The 25,561-nt window shown below is 38.1% G+C and overlaps 1 protein-coding gene across 2 annotated transcripts in view; it reads right to left on the minus strand.

Annotated features, from left to right (window-relative positions):
* The window catches only part of TRAPPC12 (trafficking protein particle complex subunit 12), a 75,535-nt gene that overhangs the window by 46,263 nt on the left and 3,711 nt on the right, over positions 1 to 25,561 (minus strand). For both annotated transcript variants that reach the window (XM_034432026.3, XM_034432025.3), the window contains exons 3-6: positions 23,727 to 24,948; positions 20,821 to 20,937; positions 8,832 to 8,945; positions 7,686 to 7,824 (exon numbers count right to left, since the gene is read on the minus strand). In XM_034432026.3, the coding sequence (XP_034287917.2) occupies positions 7,686 to 7,824; positions 8,832 to 8,945; positions 20,821 to 20,937; positions 23,727 to 24,941 (1,585 nt within the window). In that variant the 5' untranslated portion in view covers positions 24,942 to 24,948. The remainder of the gene's footprint in view (positions 1 to 7,685; positions 7,825 to 8,831; positions 8,946 to 20,820; positions 20,938 to 23,726; positions 24,949 to 25,561) is intronic.

Genomic DNA, 25,561 nt, shown 5'->3' on the forward strand with positions numbered 1-25,561 from the left:
AGAAAAATTATCTCTTTATCCAGCAATAAAAACAAAGGCAAGTGCTACACTGTAAATGTGGTACCTAAACCTTCAATCCTTTATGAACCTTAAAGTAAACAGAAGCAAATTTTACAACACAGTCAACTGTTAATAAGGATAAATGGACAAAATCTGAGAGTCAACATGAAGGCAGACAGGTGACCTTGGGCCAGTCACCCTCTCTCAGCCCTAGAAAGAAAAGCAATGGCAAGCCACTTCCAAAATCTTTCCAAGAAAACTGTAGTGACTAGTCCAGGCAGTTTCCAGGAATCAACACTGACTCAAAGGCACTACTCTACACACAAGTGTAGTATACAAAAGTGTACAAGGATTTTCTAGAATGTGTAGTTTCTTTATCACTCCTGGTGCTTTTATTGTTTCTTTCAAATGGAATTAGCCATCCATAATTAATAAATAGCAGAAGGATTTTATGCCTTTTGCTTTATTTGTATCTCCAAACATGTCTTCCCTTCTTCACATAAGTGAAACATACGAGAGCAAAAGTGGGTTTGACTAGTGAATTATACGGGTGTAACTTAAGAAATATAATTATTCTTGGCTGTAAAGTATCACGAGCACTGTTCCTCGCTGCATTAAAAGTGTACTGAAATCTTTCACGTGCTGACAAGAAATTCCTTCGGTTATCATGCACTATTATCATTTTTACACAAAATACAAATAAGCTACCAGTTGACCTTGACGACCTACTCATTTACCACAGAAACTGCAGCTGTAATTACTGATGCCACCTCCCAATCTTGATGCCTGATTATGATGGCACTGGTAGCAGCATTCATCAAGCCTGAGTACAGAACCAGTCAGCTGCTGGTAAGACTGACACATGCTCCAAAATAAACAGAAAAAAGCATTGAATAGGAAAAAGTGGAATGGTTGGCATGATGCAAACAGCAACAGTCTAAAGGAAAGAAAAGAAGACAAAAAGGGGTAGGGAACCCCTATATTTTATCCTACTTTCTGTTTTTGTCCAGTTTCCCTTAAGTTACAATCCTGAGAGGTTTCAGATAACAAATATATCCCCTATGCTGAAAAAAAAATGGCTTGCATCAGTTATGCAGTCACCAGTAGCAATAAACGGCAAACCAATCGCTTTTGTAGCAGACGAGTCAAGCTATTAAGAGCTATTAAGAGTTAAGAGGATCAGAGACAAGATGTGTGTTGGGAAAGAGAATTGACCAGGAGAAAAACTTTACCCTATCCCATGCTGTTTATACAGCAAAAAGAAACTAAAAAAGTGTCATGAATTTAGAATAGAATAGAAAATGGAATAGAGTAGAGTAGAGTAGAGTAGAGTAGGAATAGAATAGAATAGAATAGAATAGAATAGAATAGAATAGAATAGAATAGAATAGAATAGAATAGAATTGAATTCTTTATTGGCCAAGTGTAATTGGACACACAAGGAATTTGTCTCCAGTGCATAAGCTCTCAGTATACATACAAGCAACTCTCAGAATATTCAATTTTCCTGTATTAAAATAATCAAAAGCATCAGCAGTGTGGTAAGCATCTGGGCTATGTTATTTGTATTTTTATTTTGTGGAATAGTTTAGCATAATTATTTTTTTAAGAAAAACAGTGCTAATAATTGGAAGCTTGGTGGGAAACATTCTAGTTTAGAAGAACAGGAAAAAAAAAAGCCAGAAAGAGCTTTAATTATAAGGATTTCCAAGGGATACCCCCTCCCTTACATTTTGCATAGATTTTTAGCAGCAGATATGATGGTAGGGTACTGCTGCTCCCACTAGAGGGAAACGCAATGCATTTTTCAAACCTTCCTACGGTGAACAGGGAGAACAGGGAGCCTTATCTGGTTTTTGATCTGTGATTTTTTTCCAAAATTGTGCTAGTTTTCACATTTTTGGAAACACATATAAAAGAAAATAGGTAAAAGGGGGCAAGAATAAGAAGTGAGCAAGCAACATTTTGAAGCAAAAAAGGATTTTTCAAGATTTTGTAACAGGTAAGTCAAGCATGTGATGGCAGAGTTCTTAAAATCAAACGTATCGATGCATCAATCATGTTCCAAGTTCACAAGAGCCATATTTTAAAAAACTGGCTGCTATTAAACACCCCTCCTTTTAAAATTTATTTCTATATTTGCAGCAAATTGTTAAGCCTAAAGCCAAGGATGATCTCACTGAGTTGCGAACAGATGTCAGAGAGAACAGAGAATTAGCTGCTATTTCCTAGATCCTGCAGGCAAGCACTTCTCAAAACTAAAAGAATTGCTCTTTGTAATCCCCACGCCCACCTACCCTTTAGACTTTCTTTAGGGAAAAGAACGAACTATATTCTCCTGTTTCACCCTTTTTTCTTCTAAACAAAGATTAGACATAGAATATACAGCTGACATTCGCAAAGAATTTCAGCTTTGAAGCAAGAGAGCCCACCTTGCTTGTTTAGCTGTTCAGAAGTAAATAATGCACATATCCCTTGTCAGTCACCTCTTGCCTAAGCTACATAGGTAGGGCTGGCGGGTTGGCCGTTTGGCTGTCAAAAAGCAACAGAGGCTTGAACATCAAAGAAGCAGACTGGCACCACAGCTTCTGCATTCTTCATTATTAGCTGCAGGTTTGGTCTCTGAGCTGATATATAATACCTTAAACGTAGTGGATACTTTCTCAGAAATTCAGTACAATTCATTCACAATTGAGAAGACAGCACCAAACAAAGGAAAACAGAGATTCAAGGAATTATAAGGTGCAATTTTTCCAGCTTTATATTTCAATGCAATTTACATACTGTATAATCCCACAAACTCTCTGTTTTGTAAATTCTCAAATTCTGTTCTCGAAAATGGTGGTGACACAAAGCCTCCTAAACATAGATTTTGGCAAATGCCAAACGATTATGGAACTATCTTGATGGGAGTAACTGAGGCACAACACCTGATTTTTTTTAAAAAATGGATTAGGCCAGGGCTACCTATAGCAACCCAAGAATAATCAGAAAAACAAAATATAACAGCTTGACAATGTTGTGGCATGATTGCAGGCTTACACTTGATGCCTTTGTTCAATTCACTTGAAAATCAACAATTCACTTGGATTCTAGATTCTCTGCCATGGTGCAACATCACTAAGCGAGAGAAGAGATAAAATTTCCAACTCAATAATTCTACCTTTATTTGTGTGACCATGCTAAGAAGTTATATAATTTTTTTATTTCTGAGAACAGAACAGTAGAAAAATGTTCTACTGCTCACCATTTAAAACCATATTTAATGCTACCTTGAGTACAAAAGTTACGATCACAATTTCTGAAGCCATGCATTTTAAAACCATGGGGTCAATTCGCACTTTTCTTCAACCACCAAAGATCACAAATAAACAACGCCGTGAGTGGAATTTTATATCTTCAAACAAGGGTAACGATACAGGCCTCGCCATCTTGCACCTTGTCCTTACATGGAGTTTTTAAGGGAAGAATTAGCAGACACATGATTTTAAAAGATCAGGCCACATGTCATGAGGTGATCAAATAGAATAATAGCTTAGTGAATTTAAAATCCTAGGGTTTTTTGAAATCTTGGCACAGCAATTTCTTGACAGAAAAAGAGAGCAGGGGGAGACAGGGAAATCAGGTGCTATTAGAACTTTTTTCCTTCGCCAAAATCATCAACTGACTGTCATAATTAACTTCTACTTTTTGCGGAAGCAATCATCAGAGTAGCCACTGAGTGGTAACTATCTACTAAAACTGAACTTGAAAAAACCAGTTTCATGACTGAAAGTTATCTGAGCCAGGCAATCAAAAGAAATCTTGTGCTGAGCAACAGTGGCTCCAATGGTAAAGTACAGGAAGTCCTTGAGTTACAAATGTAATGGAACCTGCCCATTCTATTTGTAACCTGAGGATTTGTGGGAGTGAATCTCGTACCTTGAATGGGATCACTCCCTCCTTTTGCCCATGCATTCGCTAAACGAATGCGCTGTTTGTTAAGTGCACATGAGGTATTTCAGGGTGGAGAAGGCCGGGGTGGGGTGGGGGGCAAGTGATGGAACAGGCCCAAGGCCTCCCTGACCCACTGAAATACCTCATGTTCCCCACAATTACTTCCCCCCCACCAACCTGCTGCATCGGGTCACTTGTGTGAAGATCTAGCAAGCTGTCTCCTCTCCAGCCTCTCAGTTGCTCTGTTTTGGTGTGGCAGGCCTTGCCCGGCACTTTGCTGGCCAAAACAGAGCTCCATTTATTTTGCCAGCCTGCCCCTCTGAATCTCCATTTTGGCCAGCAAAGTGCAGGATGAATGTTGCAGAGCCTCTGCGGTTGTTCGTAAGGGCGAACAACTGCCGTGGTGCTGCAAGATTCGTAGTTTCAGGACTTGTTCGTAAACACTAGGGGATGCTGATTGAGTAACTTCAAACGTTCGCTAAGGGAACGCTTGTAACCCAGGGATTACCTGTAATATAAAACTCCCATTTCCCAAACTTGCGTATCTGCAATTTGGTACAGTGCAGTGAATTCTTACTCTCTACAGCACATACTCATTTTCACATCAGCAGCATAAGGTATTTGTCACAAAGAAATGAGTGGGTAAGAATGCACAGGCGTAAAGATCCATCACATGAAATATCCTATCTGCAGTAGATTATATACATGTATTGGATGATATTTGCTCCCATCAGCAAGCTTTTGCACACACTTTGAAGCTTTAATATGTAGATTAAAAAAATAGATTCCTAAGAAGCCAGGTTTATTCAGCCAAATAAAGAAAATTATCTTAAACTTAGTTAATGAAAGGAGATATGAGAACATTAGGATTCAAGAGCAGCTAAGGTAAAATACATTGGTGCATTAGTAAAGTGGATAGGACAGTTGGGCAACTGAGATGCATTTAGAGTTGGCACATAAAAAGGAAAAAAATCAGTTCAGAGAGGGGAAAAAATGAAGTAAAAGATAGATATTTAATACGTCTACGTATACAGATGCGAAACAACAGCTACATAATCCCTGGATATTCATAAGATTCTAGGTTGAAATGTACATGCTGCTCCAAAAAGAAATATACTGTGTTTAATTCAACGAATATTTTGAATTGATCTAAATTGCACACATGAATTAAATGAAATATATTTTATACCACTTTCATAGCCATTATTTATTTGCATCTTGACATATTTGATTGCAAAGTGCATTTTAATTGCCTAATTCTTGTATCTATTGTGAATCAAAATGAGATAAATAAATCAAAAGATTTTACATTTATGTTTGTTATATGGAAAAATGAAAAGAAAATTAAGCAACCATCAGCATATTATCAAGGATGATGATTACTGCACAGTAGCTAAAGTATCTTTATACTTTATGTTTGTTTTTTAAATTAAAATTAGCTGCTTAATGACACCAATTCAGATGTCTTTTGCTATTCTTTTTCCAAGTCATACTCTCAAGGATATCCTCTGCATCTCTCAGGTCATGAGAATAAAATGATCTAGAAACATAAAGAAATTGTAGTGGCCTCTTTTGCATAAAGACCAGATGCATATATGCACCGATTGTCTTTTGGATTTGATTACAATTCTACTTGCTAATTTACTATTGTTCAGGAATCCATAAAACTGGATGTTGCAGTATGTTTGATCATGGATTACTAACTAAACCTTAATTTAAAAAAATGTTAACTTTCCAAATTGCAAATAAACAAATACACAAAGGCTGGTCCATGCCTGACCCTCTCCGTGAGGGTGAGACATTGGCCCCCATGGAGAAGGTGCATAACTTGGGTGTCCTCCTGGATGCACGGCTGTCTTTAGAAGAGCATATGACGGCCATGGCCAGGGGGGCTTTCTATCAGGTTCGTCTGATACGCCAGTTGCGCCCCTTTCTGGATCAGGACTCCTTATGCACAGTCACTCATGCCCTCGTCACTTCCCGCCTGGACTACTGCAATGCTCTCTACATGGGACTCCCCTTGAGGAGCACCCGGAGGCTCCAGCTGGTGCAGAATGCAGCCGCGCGGGTACTTATGGGGGCAACATGGCGCTCCCACATAACACCTCTCTTGAGCGAGCTGCATTGGCTTCTGGTGGTCTTCCGGGTGCACTTCAAGGTATTGGTTCTCATCTTCAAAGCGCTACATGGCTTAGGGCCCGGTTATTTACGAGACCACCTTCTGCCACCGATAACCTCCCACCGGCCAATACGCTCCCACAGAGAGGGTCTCCTCAGGGTGCCATTGGTCAGGCAATGTCGGCTGGCGACCTCCAGGGGAAGAGCCTTCTCTGTGGGGGCACCTGCCCTCTGGAATGAGCTACCCCCAGGGATACGACTGATCCCAGACCTCTGTACCTTTTGCTGGGTTCTGAAGATTTTTTTATTTCAGCAAGCCGGGCTGGCTTAAAATTTTTAATTGGTTAATTTTATGGGTAAGGGGTTTTAAATTGGGGGAAGCCAATATAGATTTAATTATGTTTTAAAGTATTTTAATGTTTATATTGTATGTTTTTTAATCCTGGCTGTTCACCACCCCGAGTCCTTCGGGAGAGGGGCGGTATAAAAATTTAATAAATGAAATGAAATGACACTTTCTCAATCATGTCTATCCATTATTTTACCTAGATTGCTATGCAATATAGCATCATTTGATCTACAAATGCAATGCACCTATTAACACTGCTCTAGTTTCGTGCCCAGAACCAGCAAAATCTGGGGGCTGGGCAGGGGACAGAATGTATCCGCCCTCAGTGTGGAAGGAATTGCCACTCTCAAATTGGCTTTTTTAGTCACAATAGATGCTGTTTTAGGACCTCTTTCCAGAGCACGATACCATAGTCTTTTGAGACTGAAGGATGCCAATGTAGTTACGTGCTCGGAGGACATCCTCATTACAGGTAGTCCTTGACTTATAACACAACAGGGACCAGAGAATTCATCGTTAAGAGGTGCAGTCATCAAGTGAGGCACCTTACCAGTGCACCAAATTTTATCACTTTTTTTTTTTTTTTGCCATGGTCAGAAAGTGAATCACCATAATCATTAAGTGAGACATCATGTGACCATAACATGTGATCTTCCCTACTGGTTTCTCCATCAAATTTGTTTGATAGCGGTCGTCTGGAAAGGTTGAAAATAGGACATGGGATGCTGCAACTATTGTAAAGGTGTTACAGTTGCCAAGCATCCGAATCACAATTTTTATTGCTTTTTATTAAAGTCTGCTCTTATATGCTGACCACAGAATTGCTATTTAACAATTATAAAATATTTGTGGTTATTTATGATGCACAGACCTCCTGCCCATGGATAAGTGTAATATAAGCACATTTATGGGAAAATGTTAAAGGTGCTAATGTAATACTTAACTATATACCCAAGCTTTGGAATTTGACTGTTTTTTCGGAATTGTAGCTGTATTGAGCATGTGGGATGGCTAAAAAAGAAACTGGAATTGTGATATTTTTCCAGATTTCAAGGAATGACTGTTGGAAATATGTAATTGCTCTGTTTTAGAAAAGGCCATATTTTCTACTAATCAAAAGATGCAGCAGCATGTATTGCTATTGCAAAAGTGTTGTGATAGTAACATGTTGTAATGTTCATATTATAATAGTACATTCATTATTAAACCTGTGACTATTAATAAAAAGAAAATGATACCCCAAAGAAACAGTTAATAGGAATAAACATATAAACAGTTTTACCTTTGCGTCCTGGATATACATGAGGATAATATTCATAATACAAATCAGGCTGGTCTAGGTTTCCAAATGGTTCAAATTCCACTTCAGCATTTTGGTACAGACTCAGTTTTACCAGGAGTGCTAGTCTTACAAACCAAATCTTGAAAGTAAAAAGAAAAAAAAAAGTTTACAGCTATTACTGCAATACTAAAAATCAGGGTTTTTTTTCCAGCTATGAAGAACAAATAGCTGTGATACTAATATATCTAAAGATTATTTTTCATGTGCGCATGTGAGTTCAGCAAACTCATTTTTTCCAGAATTTTTCCTCTTGAGCTGAATTTTTTTCTTTACTTTTGAGATCATTTGCAAATGAATTACCTTACATGGTTGGATAGTACTCTGTTCATAATCTTGATTAGAGAGAATTAATATGTTGACATTATCTGAAGACATATATGAATTATTTCTATCCTCAATTATTGACCTTAACTACCTGTTGTAAGAGGTTCAAATTGGAGGTACATTACTGCAGGAGTGTCAAACTCGCGTCGTCATGGCAACGTCACATGACATATCAGGACTTTTTTTCCACTTTGCTAAACTGGGCATGGGCGGTGCTAGCACGTGACACATCTGGCCTGCAGGCCGGAAGTTTGACAGCCCTGTACTACTGGGTCTTTCAAACATTTAATTTACTAGCAAAACATTTTTCTATTTTTTGGTCCTTAATATTTCTAATTTAGATGTTGCAATTCCTTATAAAGAAATATTTGCAAAAATTTACAGCACTTATGAAAACATTTGTTAATTGTCAATACACCTTAAAATCTAATCAAAAATTCAATTGTTTTCTCACTATGGTCATCCCGTATGTTTCTATGCTAGAACAAGCAAAGGCAATATCTATTTTGTAAAGTGAACTGTTTAGGAGAGAAATGTCAACCTTGTTTTTTCATTCATAACTACAAGAATTATTTATCACTCTGAAAGAATCTTGAGAAAGGTCGAGGAATAACTGGAGGAAAAATTGGAGGTATCCAGTGTGTGTTTCATATTTCTGGGTAGATCCTTTAATGTGGAACCAATTGCTCATTCTCACACATGTTTAAGATGTGCATGTTTAACACGCATTCTAACTTTTGCCTGACCTGCAGGCAAACATACCTGAAGAGAGTCTGTTGTGTGACTGGTGGGTAGTCCACTTTTGCCATAGCCTTGACCATGGGCTGTCAGAAGTCGTCCACACAGATCAACTGCTGCTCTCCAGTTTTTGGTGCTCTGGAGTGAAAGGGAAAGAATAGGCTAAGTAACAATTTAGCAGCTAAAAAACTTGAAGCTGCTTGTTTTGCTTGAAGCAGCTACAAGTAGCCATTAGTAATAATGACAAGGTCACTAAAGCTGGCCAGTAGGAAGCAGGATGTCATTTGTCAAAGCTACTTGTATAATTAGGCAAGAAGCAAAGCCAGGCATGACTCACAATTTACAATTAGAAGATTGCTGGTGTAAAAGGGTACATAATTTATTATGAAATGCCAGAGACTGTTCATTCAGAAATAGTTATCAGTTTTTAACCCTTCAAGACTAAGTTTTTGCCATTGCAAAATAATCCTATCTATTGCCTCTAAGTAGCATTGCTATTTTTTCCCCCCTGGAATCAAGTCATTTTCCTATTCATTTTAATCAATTAAATCATAAAGGTAATTCAGTAAGCTCTGCTTGAAAATTCAGTTGTGTAGAAACTCACAATTTAATAAATATAAATACTTGGTAGTTTTCAGCATCTATTCATTCAACCAGAAAGCATTCAGTAGACGATTAGCAAAAGTAGCATGAATTTTATATCTAAAACTTAAACGATCTGCATAATAAAATGATGGATACTTCAAAGTCACAAATTCTGCCAGCAGAAGAAACAACTTATTTTTTCCCTGATCCAAAGCTTAGAAAGAGAAGTCGTATTTTGCTTCCAGTCAAAGCTATGGCAGTAAAGAGGATTATTTGTTACAATGTTTGAACACCAAGGTAAGCGAGAATTCTTTAAAATTTTAGCTTATCATGAACAAGCAGGGATGCAAACTGCCTGACCGCTCTTGCTTGGCACTTGCCAAGAGCAGCTGAACAAACTTGGATGACAATTGGTGGCTTGTTAGCATTATCTGCAAATAAGTAACCTTGCCTTCTTTCAGTCCCAACAAGCCAGAGTCACACACCAAGGACAAAATGTAACTTATGACACCAGATTGTTAGAAAAATCACACTGCATTTCACAACTGAGCATATTTACCTGACACATTACGCCATCTGTCCATGTTTTTTTGAGCTGGAGAATTATGTGTGGAATTTATGTAGTGGACACTCTGGCAAATAAGTCTCAAGCGACAATGTCCTAACTCACAAAATAGCTCTGCTGAATTTGTTATAGCAAGTTACGATATACTGATCTACCCAAGTGCAACTCATCCACTCTTTCTACAGGACTCTCTATAAACCTCACTTATCTTTTCCCTTCTTTTTGACTAGCTGCATAAACTTCTAGTAAAGCATTGGGGCATAGCTGCTATCCACCACTGAATTGTAGAATAACCATGGTTAAGGTAAGGAATGCAAAATGTGCCTGGACACTATTTAACCCCCAGGTGTGTTCATGTATCCACAGACAATTCCTTTGGCTCTTGCCAAACTTCCTGCCCTAATTAGCAATTTTTTTTTAAATAGAGAAATTAATGAACTGATGAATTGCAAACATCACCTTTATTCCCAAGAATGCCTCTGGGCTCCAAATGCAACTTATAAACATTATATATGCTTTGTTCGAAAATGTCAGCCCTTGTCTAGAAAATGAACAAAGGCAAGTAGGATGTTAAGGAGCATTGCAGGCAAGGTGGTAGGGGCTAAAATCAAGTAGTATCATGACTTTATATACCCCACGGCAGCTATTTAGCTTGGAGAGAAAAAAATTATACCCCAAATTAATTTTCAGATCTGCCCAATATGCCATGAAGTTGAAGATCTGAGTACTTATCATGGGACAAACCAGGTCTAGCTAAAGAATTCAGGATAACTGATGTCTGAATGCTTAATCAGTGCCCAATATAGAGAGAACAGACACAGCTGTGCAAAAGTCTGGGCTCCAATGCAAAAAAGATACTTGAAGACACAAACCCTGCACCTATGTGTAACTTAAGTTACTGCATCTTTTTCTGGGATGGGTCAGAAAAAAATTTAAATTATAATAGAAGAAGAGTACAGAGGCTTACTTAGCCTTGATGTTATGTCCTGGCTTTATAAATCATTACTGAGGAAATCATGAATTATCTGAGCATGGTCGTTTTTTAAAACTCTGTAATATTCCTTAAGTTTTGAAGGTTCCTATGAATTACTGTTCTAACAAGAATTAAAAATATATCTTATGATACCTCAAGGACACCATATTTATTTTCATACAGCTTTTATAAATCGCATGATGCTAAGTTCTTTATTAAAAGCACAACTAGGGATGAATAATAGAATTAAGAGAGCAAACCGTAGCAGTACCCGACACTGATCACAACTTCAGTTATGAAGAAAAAACACAGGATCAAGAAATATTTTCAAATGAGAGCACCATTCTTAACTAAGGGTTAGTAGCTATATTCTACATTACAGGTTTCAAACTCAGTGTCCTCTAGGGCTGCAAAAATACCAAAATCTCCAATGAGTGAAAAATGAAGAAAGAGTATGGTGGAAGGAATGCTATCAAACACAAGTTTATTACATTGAAAAAAGTTATGAGAAACAGAACTATATCAAAAACTGAGTTGCCCAACAGCTATTTGACTTTGGCCACTTAGCTTACAGCGTTTTTCATTAACCAGAAAACCAATATTTGGTTTTACAACTGTGTTGTGTTGATAATGTGGTATTCTGTGGCATCTAGATAATATAATCTAGGAAATTCACCCCTCTAACAGTGATCCAAACCTTGCTTTTTTCCTCTTCTCTCCTTGCTGAGCAGAGGTATCTGTTCTTTTTTTTTTTTTTTTTTTTGCTTTTCTTCTCTCTCTCCTTGACTAGTCAATTCCTTCCTATCCTTGCTTAGTAAGGAGAACTTGAACGGCCATGCACTGTCATTCCTGCACCTTGGCTGGCAATCAGCCTTGACCCATCTCTTCTGATGATTACATCTTTCCTGCCCCTGGGGAAGCCCCGTCTCCTGGCTTTCTTTCACTTGCCTGCTGCCTGTGCCTGGAGTTCCGGGTACCATTTCAGAAGTAGCAGGCACTATAAATAATGAGACCCAACTGCCTTGACCAATTGACCAGGTCTCATTGCTGCAAGAAAGACTATTCACACTGGGTTAAGATATATTGTTAGTCTGATGTCGCCATCCCGTTTCACTCCTGGAATTTTCAACCCTTAGAAGGAATGGTTGTGGGTTGCAGAAAATGGAGAATCTGAGACTCCTGTTCTATACCACCATATATAGACCATACCACTATTACATTTGAGAACGTTTTACAAAAAAGGACTTTTGTTATGAAAATGGCCACTGGGACACATAGTTGCTTTTGGAGTCTCCTTTGAACAACAGAGAGCATTGTAGATAAAATCTCAGTTTTGATGAGCTCCCTAATTGAATGCACATTGCTTCAGTGAAAGGAGGAGTGGGGGAGGAGCTCTGTCTGTCTGTCTACCTTATTGCAGCCTGATTTAGCAGAAACAGCTGATTGGTGGTTGGATCGGCCTCCCAGAATACTGCCAATTAGCTGTTCCAGGCTGTGGGGATCACCAGAGTCCATCACCGCCTCCGCGGATCACATTTTTGGCCTTCGCACGCTCTATTTTAGACCCGTTCCAGGCTGCGTGGATTGGCACAGCATATCATCGCCGATCGCCGCCTCCGCGCATTGTGTTTTCGGCCTCCGCACGCCCCATTTTTTGCCTCTGCACATCGCATTTCCGGCCAGTTCCAGGCGGCAGAGATCAAACCGGCCAAAAATGTGACGCACGGAGGCCAAAAATGGGATGTGCAGAGGCCGAAAACACGATGCGCAGAGCCAGTGATCAGCAGCAATGTGCTGTGGCACTCCCTGGAGCCTGGAACGGGTCTAAAACAGGGTGTGTGGAGGCCAAAAACACATGCGCGGAGGGGTGGGGCCAGTGGGTGGGCGGGGCTTTGGCAACATTTGGTGTATAAGACACACCGCAATTTTGACCCACTTTTAGGGGGGGAAGTGCATCTTATACTCCAAAAAGTATGGTATCTATCTATCTATCTATCTATCTATCTATCTATCTATCTATCTATCTATCTATCTATCTATCTATCTATCTCCTGCCTTTATTATTTTTACAAATAACTCAAGGTGGCAAACGTATCCAACACAACTTCCTCCTATTTTCCCCACAACAACCACCCTGTGAGGTGGTTGGGCTGAGAGAGTGACTGGCCCAAAGTCACCCAGCCGACCTTTATGGGTAAGGCAGAACTAGAACTCATCGTCTCCCATTCTCTGGCCTGGTGCCTTAACCACTACTACACCAAACTTAAAAAGATAGTGTTGCCAAGCAAGTTGGGAAATAATGATTCAGTATCTTCCTACTTTGAATAATTTGGGAAGGCAAAAAAAAATATGTGATGGGTTAACACAGATTATACAGAATTATCATTTGTTTACAGATGAAAAAATACTGTTGTCAGCCCTGGAGGCCATCTTTTTCTATGGATCTTCAGGGCTGCATACTTAGTACTGTGGGAAACTGGGAGAGGGAAATTGCATGGAGCGGTGGAGATATTTAACCACAATAACATTCCTTTCTCTGAGAGTCAAGGACATTTGGCCCTGCACCTGGAGTGGCGTGACTGGGAGGCATCTCCAGTTGGGATGGTGCAATGATTGGACCATGTGATGGACATGTAGGTGCAGGGAAAGGGACTTGGACTTTCTTTTGGGTGGGGAAAACCTAGAAGCTTTCAGATTCAGGTATTCTCAGATGTGCCAATATGACATCTCTAATAAAGTGGAACTTTGAGGAATTTCTAGCCCCGGAGTCTTCTTTTGTTGGGGGTGTTACTTGGAACCCTGACAACTGTTTTTGATTAGTGAGCTATTCTTTTGGTCGTTTTATTCTAACTGTATGCATCCTTGCCAAGTAAATCAGACAAGATGAGTTAAATCTGCTTTATTGCAAAGCCACATTGACAGAATCTTTGCAAGTCTGAAAATACAATCCTTCTCCTCCCATCCACTCCCCCATATCTTTTAAAGCATGAGAAACTAGAAAGGATCCCTTATGAGCCACTTGCGCTGCCCATTACCCAGTTGCCAGTTATGCTGTGTCTTATCTGTTTCTTGACTTTGCTCAGTCTCCCAAGGTCTTTCCTGTATCCCATTACACCATCCTACTAATAAATCTTGCAATATGGTCTTTAATCAATGAGTTTTTATCCCCTGTTCATTAAAATTCTTATTTTGCTGTTAAGTTATGCTCATCTTACTCGTATTTGAAAGTTTATTTCAAAATAAAAATCCATATTAAAAAGCAAAAATATAGATTGAAAATGTATTACTTAAACCAGATGATTTAATTGATCAATAGTGATAAATAAGATCCCAATGTTTAATATTTAAGTACACAATACACATTATCTTCACATACAATACGAGACCTCTCCACTTTTCCCTTCCTATTACCGATGCAAAGATGATAGCAGCTTGCCTACAAATAGTTAATGATCACTAGTGTGAAGTGGAAGCCAAGGTAATCCTGGATCACAGTTCTATCATTACAATAAGAAAAATGTGCTATTATCACTTATTTGAAACTTTTGCTCAGATACAGGCACAAAAACATCTTGCCTAGTTTAATGGGATCACAACCAGAAGACTCAGAATTGTGGGAATTGACACCATCTGTTCTTTGATGCATGACAGATGTATATATGCAATAAAGGTTAAATAGTTCAGGTGTTACAGCAGAACAGTACAGCAGCAATAACAAATCAATAGAGGTCTGATTTCAAATATACATTCACATTTTTTTATTACTGTTACTAAATTTCTATGACCATCTGGATACTCCTCCAAAGGGAATTATTGAATGCTACTCAAATATTCCCTAAGCAAAACCAAGATTAGGAAACTTATTGTTCTAAAAGAAATATTAGAGTGGCAAGTCTGTTTCTTTATTTAGGTAGTCCTCGAGTTACGACCACAATTGAGCCGAAAAATTATGTTCCTAAGTGAAACATTTATTAAGTGAGTTTTGCCCCATTTTACAACTTTTCTTGCCACAGTTGTTAAGTGAACAATTGCATTTGGTAAGTTAGCAACATGGTTAAGTCAATCTAGATTCTCCATCGACTTTGCTTGTCAGAAGGTTGCAAAAGCTGATCATATGACCCTGGGGCACTGCAATCGTCATAAATATGAACCAGTTGCCAAGCATCTGAATTATGATCATGTGACCATGGGGATGCTGCAACGGTCATAAGTGTGAAAAATGATCTTAAGATACTTTTTTCAGTGCTGTTGTAACTTTGAATGGTCACTAAATGAACTGTTGTAAATCGAGGACTACCTATACTTACTATGCAATATATAATCATAAAATATTAACAGCAGTATTCCTAACAAGTTGCAATAACATCAAAATGAGATCATGCATGTCATGACATCATTCCAATATGAGATTATATGATGCCATGGCATCTAACTCTAGTGTGTAAGTCATGTCATCTGCATGCTGACTTCATAAAGCATGTCATTACTTGCTGTCCTTTGAGCCTCAAAAGCATGTCCATGACCTCTTAATATTCCCAAGGCAACTGCCCAAATCAACTGCAGTGAAATCATTGGTCAAGATAAAGATATACACCAAAATAAAGTACTATGTATTAGTTTCATATAAAATACCTAGAAACCAAGTTTGCTTGTTTCAAATATTACTTACTATATAAACTCAGATGATATGTGCTTAAACAGAAGTGAAAGTTTCCCAGGTTTACTTCATAGTTGGGTCAGAGTTGGGGACAGAAAAACATGATCAAAGGTTTTTGAAGTTAGCTTGTTCATGCTAAGCGTGAAGTCAGAATACAATTTAAGATTGCAAATCAATTCAGAATGGAGTTTACAATAAGAAAACATTTCATTTTAAAAAAAAACTAAGTATAATTTAACTTCAGGAATAAAAAATATTACTTAAATCAGGAGAATTCTTTTTGAATGGAAACTTCTCAGCTATATAAAAAAAATAAATATGCACAAGAGGCCCACAGTTTACTATGTTTGACAATATATGGAAATTCCATGTAAAATCTAGATGCTCCACTAAGAGAAAGAATATGATTTTCCCCCAGAGGGAAACTTTAACTGTCCATATGACACCATTAAAATGATTAAAATGTCCTCCTCCATTTTGGATGACATTCTTCTCTAATATAAATTATTTGGGTAGAACACATTGACATCATTTTATTTAAAAAATTGGTCAGTAACCCTTTCTTAGGCTAAAATTTCCTAATGTTATTCTTTTACATTTATAAGATAATAAAATATTGCAATTAAAGAGCTACATGTGATATTTTGCAAAGTATCATGAGTTTCCCTTAGTCTTTTCCCCACTGATCCACATATTCTTCCCAAGACCAATCTGGGAGTGGGCAGAAGGATGATGGATGAAGAGGAGAAATTTATCGCATTGGTAAATATTATTCCATCAGCAAGACTGCCAAAAAATTAACCTTAACTGTTTCTCTGAAATGTTTTCCGAGATTATCATTTGCCCAAATTTATAAAACTGCAGTCATAGCCATTCATTTAAGGAAAAGAAAAGAGTCCCTGAGGATTTTACTCCGCTAGTCGTAGCCAACCATAGGGGATGATTCTCATCTGTGTTTCCCTTCTTTTGGTCTTAAAGGGCAAACTAAAATATAATAACCTTTTAAAAAATTGCTTGCAAAATGGTAGCTAACAATTATGCTAAAAAAGCTGGTGTGATGAAATGATTAAGGCCCTCGACTGGAAACAGAAAGATCCAGGTCTTTCTAGATCTAATCTACTCTCAGCCACAGAAGCTAACTGGATAACTGTGGGCTAGTTACTCTCAGTCCAAGTTCGTATTGTGGTGAAAATTAAGAAAAGAATGTGGGATGAGAGAGAGAGAGAGAGAGAGAGAGAGAGAGAGAGAGAGAGAGAGAGAGAGGGAGGGAGGAGTCTAGGAATAGTATTTCAAATCTAACAGTATTTTAGTATCCATAAAAATACTAAATGGTAGTCAGTACAGGAAATATTCAATATGTTGCCTTTAAGTGTGCCACGTGGATCTTATAACCCACTGAAACGAAAACTAGTTTTGCAGAACTCTATTATTAACCACATCTGAACATAAAGCAAGTACAATACAGGCAGGTCCTGCATTTGTTAATCACTGTGGAATTAATTAATTTTTATATTATTTTTTACATATTCAGAACCTCCAAAATAGCAAGTTCTGTGATATTCAACTGGGTATTTTCTTCAATCTTATGATAGAAGTTTTAACTATGGCTGTCAAGATTTGCAAATACATTTTTTTTTTAATTAACAGGAAAAGGTTATTAGAAAGGGTTGATTTTAGAAAGTTATAAATAGACTAAAGGTCCAGATCAGTGGTGAAATGTAAAATTTGTTGATACCGGTTCTGTGGGTGTGGCTTGGTGGGAGGGGGGTCATGTGACTGGATGGGCATGGCTAATTTTTTTTTTTTTTACTTTTTAAAAGCATTTTTTACTACCGGTTCGGGTAAATGGGTAGTAAAAAAATGCTTTAAAAAAGTAAAAAAAAAAAGGTCACAGCTGTGCCACACGATCATCAGAACCTTTTTAAAGCATTTTTTTACTACTGGTTTGCCCGAACCGGTAGTTTTTATCACTACCGGTTTGCCTGAACCGGAGTGAACCAGATCCATCACCCCTAATCCAGATGGATCTAATAACATTTTAAAAGTACATATAAGAATCCTTCCCATGAGAAACTATTCAAGGATTTGCTCTCGGAAGAAAAACAACCTGATAAGATGAGATTTTAAAGGTTGAACACTAAAGGACATAAGAAGGAAATAAAGATGACAATTAAAAGAGGAGCATACTTATACTGGATTTGACAAAGCAAAATGGAGTAAAACATTTCAGCAATATTGAGAAATATTTGTGAACAATGGACTTAAAAGTTAATTTTAAGGATCTCAGCCATGATTGATAAACAAAATGATGTTTCAGAAGAGAATCAAATCTTACTGGATAAGACTGAAACTGATTTAAATGTGGATTTTCAAATGACAAGCTTCAAACAGGATAAGGAAAAAGATGAAATACCAGTTAATGTTTTTAATAACTAAAAAGGCTAATACAAATAATATATCAGAAGAGTGATTTGGATAACTTTTATGTTAGGTTTACAAAAGTGATTGGTTAATGCAATTTTGTGAGAAGAGACAAAGAGAAAATGAAAAGAAACTGTTTGGACATATTTGAAAGGGCAAAAGGTCAGGATTGTTAGGAGAAAGCAGAAGGAATATAAAGTTGGTTTATTTGACCAAGGTTAAAAAGATAGGTTATCATCACTAGTGATCTGTAACATCTTTTTCCTAACTAGGACTAGATGATGATATTTTAAGGTTTTATTTATAGATAAAAGAGTCATAGTGAACAGATTTCATTTGTTGCATTTTAAGTTTATTGGATTAAAGTTAAAACAGTTATATTATTCTGATAGCTTTGGATTTGAAAGATGAAGTTTGAGGATTTAAGACGGAAAATGAGATATACATGTAAAAGGAAGGAATTTCAAGTAGATTTATTAGATCAAGTTTATAATATGTTATATGATACATTGTTATTTCTGGTAACTCTTAAAGGACATTGATTAGAGTGGATGATAGGCTTTAAAGATTTGTCTGTAGAGAGTGAGGCAATATGGGATGGAGAAATTGTTTGAGGAGATTGATTGCTTTCCCTCTTAATTATTTATTGTGTGTTTTAGATAAACCTGGCAAACAATTTTTTCATAAGCCAAATCCGGAAATATGAAGTGATCTGTGAATATTTTGTCATCTTAAATTCACCTGACAATCTTTCAATACAGTAATCTTTAAGTCTATTGAAACATTGCTTTTTAAAAAGAGATACTTTTGGCTTAACGGAAGTCTCAAGGGAAGTTTAATGATACATTAAAAAATCTGTGAATAGTAACTGTTGGTTTAATGGTTTAAAACAGAGATACATAAAAGGAATTTTTGTGTATAGAACAACTGATTACACTATAAAGTGATACAGAACAGAAAAAGAAAAATGAAAATTAACCAGTTTAGGTAATTTCCACCACAGACTACCTTTTATAGAGACATAAGAATATAAAATTTCAAACCTACCTTTTCACTATTTCTCTTATTTATTTGTGATACTAAAAATAGTGCTGTATATTTTCAGGATAAATCTTCCTTTTACAGAAATAAGCATGTCTAGTTTTTCATGCTTTTTTCAATCTAATTTTTCTTCCCAGTTTGGCAAAAAGGATTACCCTTACCGCTGTATAAAAACCTAACAACTAAACGGTAAAAAGAAGTGCTCTGGCCGTATTGCTCTGGTAGGTAATTAGTGCTAAATAGGTGTGAACCATGTCCTTACAGATGGTCCTTGACTTACAACTACAACTGAGATTGCCACTGTCAATCGGTGCAGTCGTAAAGTGAGAGAACACATGACTACATCGATTTACAAAAGCAATCCCTGCTGTGGGTCATTAATTGAGAATCATAAGTCATTACACAAGTGCCCACTCCAATCCAAGCCATTCTGAGCTTTGTCCCCTCCAGTTTTGAGCCTCACTAAAGTAAGGGACTGCCTCCGACTCCATTCACCCACTTACCTCTCCCCATCTCTGCCTTTTGGCCATCTCCATCCTGCCTGCAGGACAATCAAGCAGTCCCAGAATTGTGTGGCTCTGGGACTGCTTGCCATGTGCCAGGAAGCCTCAGTTGCCCTAGCCCACCCCAGAAAGTGCAAGCAACACAGCTGCCTTCTTCTCAGTTCCTTGCAACGATCTTTCATCTCTTCTGTGAAGCCATGATGCTACCTGGAGCTCCAGTTTCTCTGGCTAACACTCCCTACACGAGTGCCCAGACTGCCCCAGCAGTAGGACACTCATAAACCCCATCAAGCATTCATTCACCCAGCTGCCTTCTTCCCCAGGTTCCCCCATATCAACCTTTCACCGTTTGCTGAAGCAGAAGCAACGTGCCACCTTTGTTGTCTTCAGAACGCTAAGCTGTCTTTATAAAGCTGTGCTCCCTTCTGCAAGCCGCATTGTCTTTCCAAAGACTTTCCGGAGACAACACATATTTACAAAGACAGTGCTGTCTTCATACCGCCTTTGGAAAGACAGCGCAGCCTCACGAAAACAATGCAGCTTTACAAAGACTGTGCAGACTTCAGAGAGCCTTTGAAAAGATAGCGCAGCTTTATGAAGCCAACATGGCTTTACAAAGGCTCGGAGAGTCATGTGTAGGGAACATTTGCCAGAAAATCTAGCTTCAAAAAAAAGACAGCAAAGGTAGCAAGGCCAAAGCGGATGGGAGCAAAAGGTGAAAGGTCAGTGCAGGGATCTGGGAGAAAAGGCAGCTGGGTGAATGAATGCACGTTCGCACTTGCTAGGATAGCTGAGGCTTCCTAGGGCATGGCAACCAATCTCAAACTTGCTTGCACCCAGAGTCACTGGTTTGAGATGGGCAGCTATATAAACAAACAAACAAAGAATTACCTGCACGTGCACAAAAAATCAGGAAAGATCCTTGAGATGGCCTAGTGAACTTTGCAAATGATGTAGCTGCCTCAAGCAGCAGGTTCACACAGGTCTTTGCTCTTTTTATTAGGCTAACATTCTAAAAACCTGATGTACGATACTGTACATTATTTCTCATAGCCACTATTTTATTAATGGGAAAACCTTTCAAGCAGGCATTGTAAGAATGCCTGAAATACAATCATAAAATTCTATAGGTGCCCATTTTCTAAATCTGAAAATGCAGATCCTGAACTGAATTACTTTCAAGACATTTTAAAAAGACTAAACAAGCTCTTTAGACTGTAGCTAGACACAAAGAATCATAACTCAAAAAGAAACACCATATTACTTACAATCAATTGCTTTAAGCCCTGAAAAGACTGCTCCACAGAGTTGGTATTGAGAACTTGTCTTTTCACTGCCGCTTGTTCACCAAGAAAGCGGAGCATTAAATCTTTAACTGCATCACCCTAATGGGAAAAAAGGACATAATATCTAGCAAATATTTTATTTTTATGTACGGTATGTATATATGTATGTATGTATGTAATGCTTGGTCATACAATCCATTTATGTGAAAGGAAACTTTTGTAGATCATTACAGTGAAAATTGAAAAACATTCTTTTAAGGAGGATACTTATCACCTTCATGTTCTCCAACACAGCTTATTACCTCACACTGGGTTTAGATTCTTTATACTAAGTCCTTTAAATTTCTTCAATTAATATTCTCTGGACTAGGTTTAGCTGATTTCACTAAAAGATACTGAGAAGACACAGTAGAAGTCTAGAATATTACAAGTCTGCTCAAACACTACTTTGTAGTTAATAATAGTTACAGGGACCAAGGTGGCCAAAATAACAGTAGCCAATCTACCTTTTGGAGAGTGATGAGGTTCTTCATTCTATAAGGAAATAATGGCATGGGTCCTGACTAAAGACCTCATCTGTCTTTCTAGTTTGATCTCAGCAGGTTCTTACTTGCCTTTTCTTATGGCCAAAATAAAAAGACTAATTACATAGTTCTGCTCCTGAGTATGTGGTCTCTCTTCTCCACAGGATGCCGATCTATATCAGAACATACTGTGAGGGGAAGGAACATTAATCATTTGGCCCTGGTGGGTTTTCAATGCAGATTTGGCCTCTGTCGTTTTCACTGCAAAAGAAAAAAAAAAGGTTCCTCAAAATAAAAAGGAACATTTTAGGCATTGACCGTGCAATCTAAACTGGGACCACAGCAAGGGGGATAGGATTAAATCCATCCTAGGAACCTAATCTTTATTAGATCCTTCACATCTGTGGCCATCTATGAAGGAGAACTGTACAGACAATAGGTCATTTCTAGGAAGTCTGGAAATAAAATTTATTTCACTCAGGTGGTACACAGAAACTTTCTCAGAGCCCTTCCTGGTGAGCTAGGCCAGGGGTGGGCAATTGTGGCTCTTTTACAACCTGTGGACTTCAACTCCCAGAATTTCTGAGCCAGCTTGGCTGTCTCAGGAATTCTGGGAGTTGAAGTTCACAGAAGTTCACAAGCTGGCTCAGAAATTCTGGGAGTTGAAGTCCACAGGTTGTAAAAGAGCCACAATTGCCCATCCCTGAGCTAGACTAAGGATGCTTAAATTGATTTTTCTGGCCATTCAGTATTGTTATCCGCCCACTTGTGTTACAGTATGATAATACCCCCCACCCCAGAGTTTGAGGGCCAATGACTTACTCCTCCCAATAGGCTGCCAAGTAACTGATGGCAGATGCGGTAATGGCTGGATAGGGTTGTGTGTTGTTAGGTGAGTAGAGGTTTGCTGATGTGCATGTACAGTACGTTGAGGGGGAATGGACACTTTGTTGACAGGCAAGAAGCAGGAGGGATGTGGGAGACAGAAGCATAGAAACCATGATCGGCATGAGGTGATATGGTGGATTCAGAAGGATGGGATGCACTCAGAGATATCAGATTGGCTGACTGAAAGATTCTGATCCAATCCCTGGAGGTTGTGCAGGTCTGGATGAGGAGGAACATGCTCTGCCTCAATCCTGAGAAGACAAAAGTAGCTTCATTTTTGGCCTCCTAATTCCAGAGACATTCTATGTTTACTTTTTAATGGGATTGCACTTCCAAATGAGACTAGCATGAAATTTAGGGTTCCTCTTGGACTTTTTGAGCTCATGCTCAAAAAGGAAGTGGCAGTTACATCCAAAAGGATCTTTGTACAATTACATCCGGTAGTTCAATGAGCTTGTCTCTGGATCAGAGTTTCAGATATTCACTCATGCCTTGATCAACTCATGACTGACTGTCAGCCCTCCCAGATAAACCAGGCAGGAAACATAACTAGATGAACCAATTCTACTTTGTTGTAAGGCAACATTAACAGAATCTTGCAAGTCTGAAAGCACAAACTTCCTACCGACCACTTTTAACTGTCTGATGCATTAATGTGGGTCCATTCTAAGTTTCTTTCTCTGACTGTTAAGCCATTGGAGACTACAACCTCTCTTCTATGATCGTTCCCCAACACCATCCAAAATCTTTTAATTTTGCTTTGTTATAAGCTGTCCAGAGTAGTCATGCAATCAGGTGGACTCAAAATTTGAATATTAATTTTCATTGTGAGCTGTGTTACTAGCAGGCAGCTGATCTATTTTATGAAGAATATTGTGAATTCAAACCTTATACTGCCAATTTAAACATTTACAATTACAAGCATTGTTTGTTTATAATTATAACATGACATTGTTTCTCTTAGTCCTAAGCCTATTTAAACTATTTTTCTGAAATTGGCACATGTCATGATTACTATCACAATAAATTTCATAATACTATGTCCCAAAGCAAAATAATGACTCCCTCAAAAAAGGAAACATATTTTAAGTAAAGATAGCTCAAATGTCTCACATTGGTTTCTACAAACCTTAGGAAGCTTCATCCCTTCAGTGTTTCTCAGGTTTAGTGTTTTTGCAAATTTCATCCCACTTTGGTGAAAAACAAAAACACCGTACAACTGTTTGAATTTTTACTTGCTATATTGTTTGACAATCTTGCTCCTTTATTGATCCATACATAACTACTTGCCAAGCAGCCCAGACTGGAGCTCCATATTGGATGGGCTCTACAGACTCATAATTGTTATCCATCTTTAACATTATTTTTAATGGAGAGGTGGAACATAAGCAACATGTAAAAGTAGATACCAAATGCTCTGTGTTGGAATTTATTAGATAAGATTTCAAGTGATTAAAAACAACAGAGGATTCTCACCTGAATATTGTCAAAATGTAATCCCGGCATGGTCACATTCTCCTTGTCTATGAAAATATTATTATATGGCTGGGTGGCTACTGAAATCAACACACTCCTAGTTGCATCACTAGGAAGCCATGCATCGTTTCTTCTGTCCATCTCACTCATGTTCAGCACAGAGGCAAAAGGATCATCACCACCTTGAAAAACAGCTTGAATTTGGGAAAATGGCTTTGGAGACTGAGATATTTCTGGAGAAGATGCAGATTTCCCAGGTTCTGATCTTCCATTTTTAAGAGCATATTTATGTTTAGCAGAGTCATGAAATTCCCCAACTGTTATAAGAGAAGACATTTGTTCGGGTACAGATGTGCTTGCATTGGGGTTACTGACCGAAATAAAAGATGATGTAGTAAAGGAATCAAAAAAATCAGAAGCTAATGTGTTATTACTAATGGCTTCCCCAAAAAATTTGCTTAGGCTTGGGCTAGGCTGAACCACCTGTGGATGAATTTTCAATGGAGTCTCACTTACAGTACCAAGGCTGGGTGATTTCACCATTTGAGGCTCAAAGCCATCATGTAGAAACTGTTGCTGACCAGTTGTTTGATTTCCCTGGCTAAAGATGGTACAGATAGGAATAGGTTCTGAGTCAACTGGTGATTTAATGACAACTGGAGTAGAAACAATTTCCTCTGGTTTGCTTTCATCAACAATGTTTGATGGAGACTTTAAAAGTTTGTCACATTCTGCTTCCAGTTCATTTTTTGCTGACGTCTGAATAAGATTTTCATTTAAAGAGGACTGATAGTCAATTTTCGAATCAGAAATACTTTTGGCAGTAGCTTCAAGTTTTGTGTCCTTCTCATTTCTAATGACTTCGTGTCTCTCTAAAAGCTCCTCTTCTTCTATTGCTTCGGTATCGTTTGCTTCAATTTGTTTGACTATTTCCTGCAGGCAGCCAAGCTCACCAGTATCATCTTCACTATTATTTGGAGAATCAGATATCACAACGCTCTCCATCATGTGCTCACTAAGTTTGTCTATGAAGTTATTGGAGTCTTCTGCAATGTTTTCATTTTCTTCAGATGCAGATTCATCTCCTCCCAGATCAATAGTTTCTTCGTGGAACAGAAGTTCCTCAGAAGCCTGCTGTTGGATATCACAAATGTCAGCCATTGCATTTGAACTTCTTACTCCAGGGTCTTCAATATTTCTTTCTTGTTTTTCCATAGTTCTTCTACATAAAAAAGAAATTGCTACTGATCAGTACCTCATATAGGACGATTTATACATAAAGCAACAATATACACAGCCACTGCAATAATTAGAACACTGTTCAAATTATGAAACATTAATATCTTCCTAACCCCCCTCCCATTTTCTTTTTTCTTAGCATGAAATTAATGGTTGAAATACTGGGTATCTTAACAATGAGCTCTTGACTGGGCCAAAATATAGGATAGATCCAGCTAGGGCCTTTGGTCTCCTTGGCTATTCATTTTTCCACTTGGGAAAGTATTGTGCTGCAAGGCCTTATCTTTTGCCTTTGCCTTATCTTTCCTTGTCTATATACTGTATTCTACTTGGTTGGCTTGCAATGTCACAAATTCAGACTTGGACAACACAATCTCTACCTTCAATGCATAGACTGACTATCTTTCCTGCAAGAAGAGCTGATTGAAATGTTTTCTAGTGGAATTCCCATCTATCTCTGTATACAGTCCCTAGGCTTTGACCAAGTAAAGTAGTAATCAATAGAATGAAGGACATGGAGTTCCAAGAAATAAATAGGGACAGTAGTAAGTAGGGACAGAATCAAACAGGGTGTGTGGGAATCAGCAAGATATCTA

Source organism: Pantherophis guttatus, chromosome 1 (assembly GCF_059756535.1).
Source record: "Pantherophis guttatus breed Tessera chromosome 1, ASM5975653v1, whole genome shotgun sequence".
In the NCBI taxonomy this organism is placed as follows: domain Eukaryota; kingdom Metazoa; phylum Chordata; class Lepidosauria; order Squamata; family Colubridae; genus Pantherophis; species Pantherophis guttatus.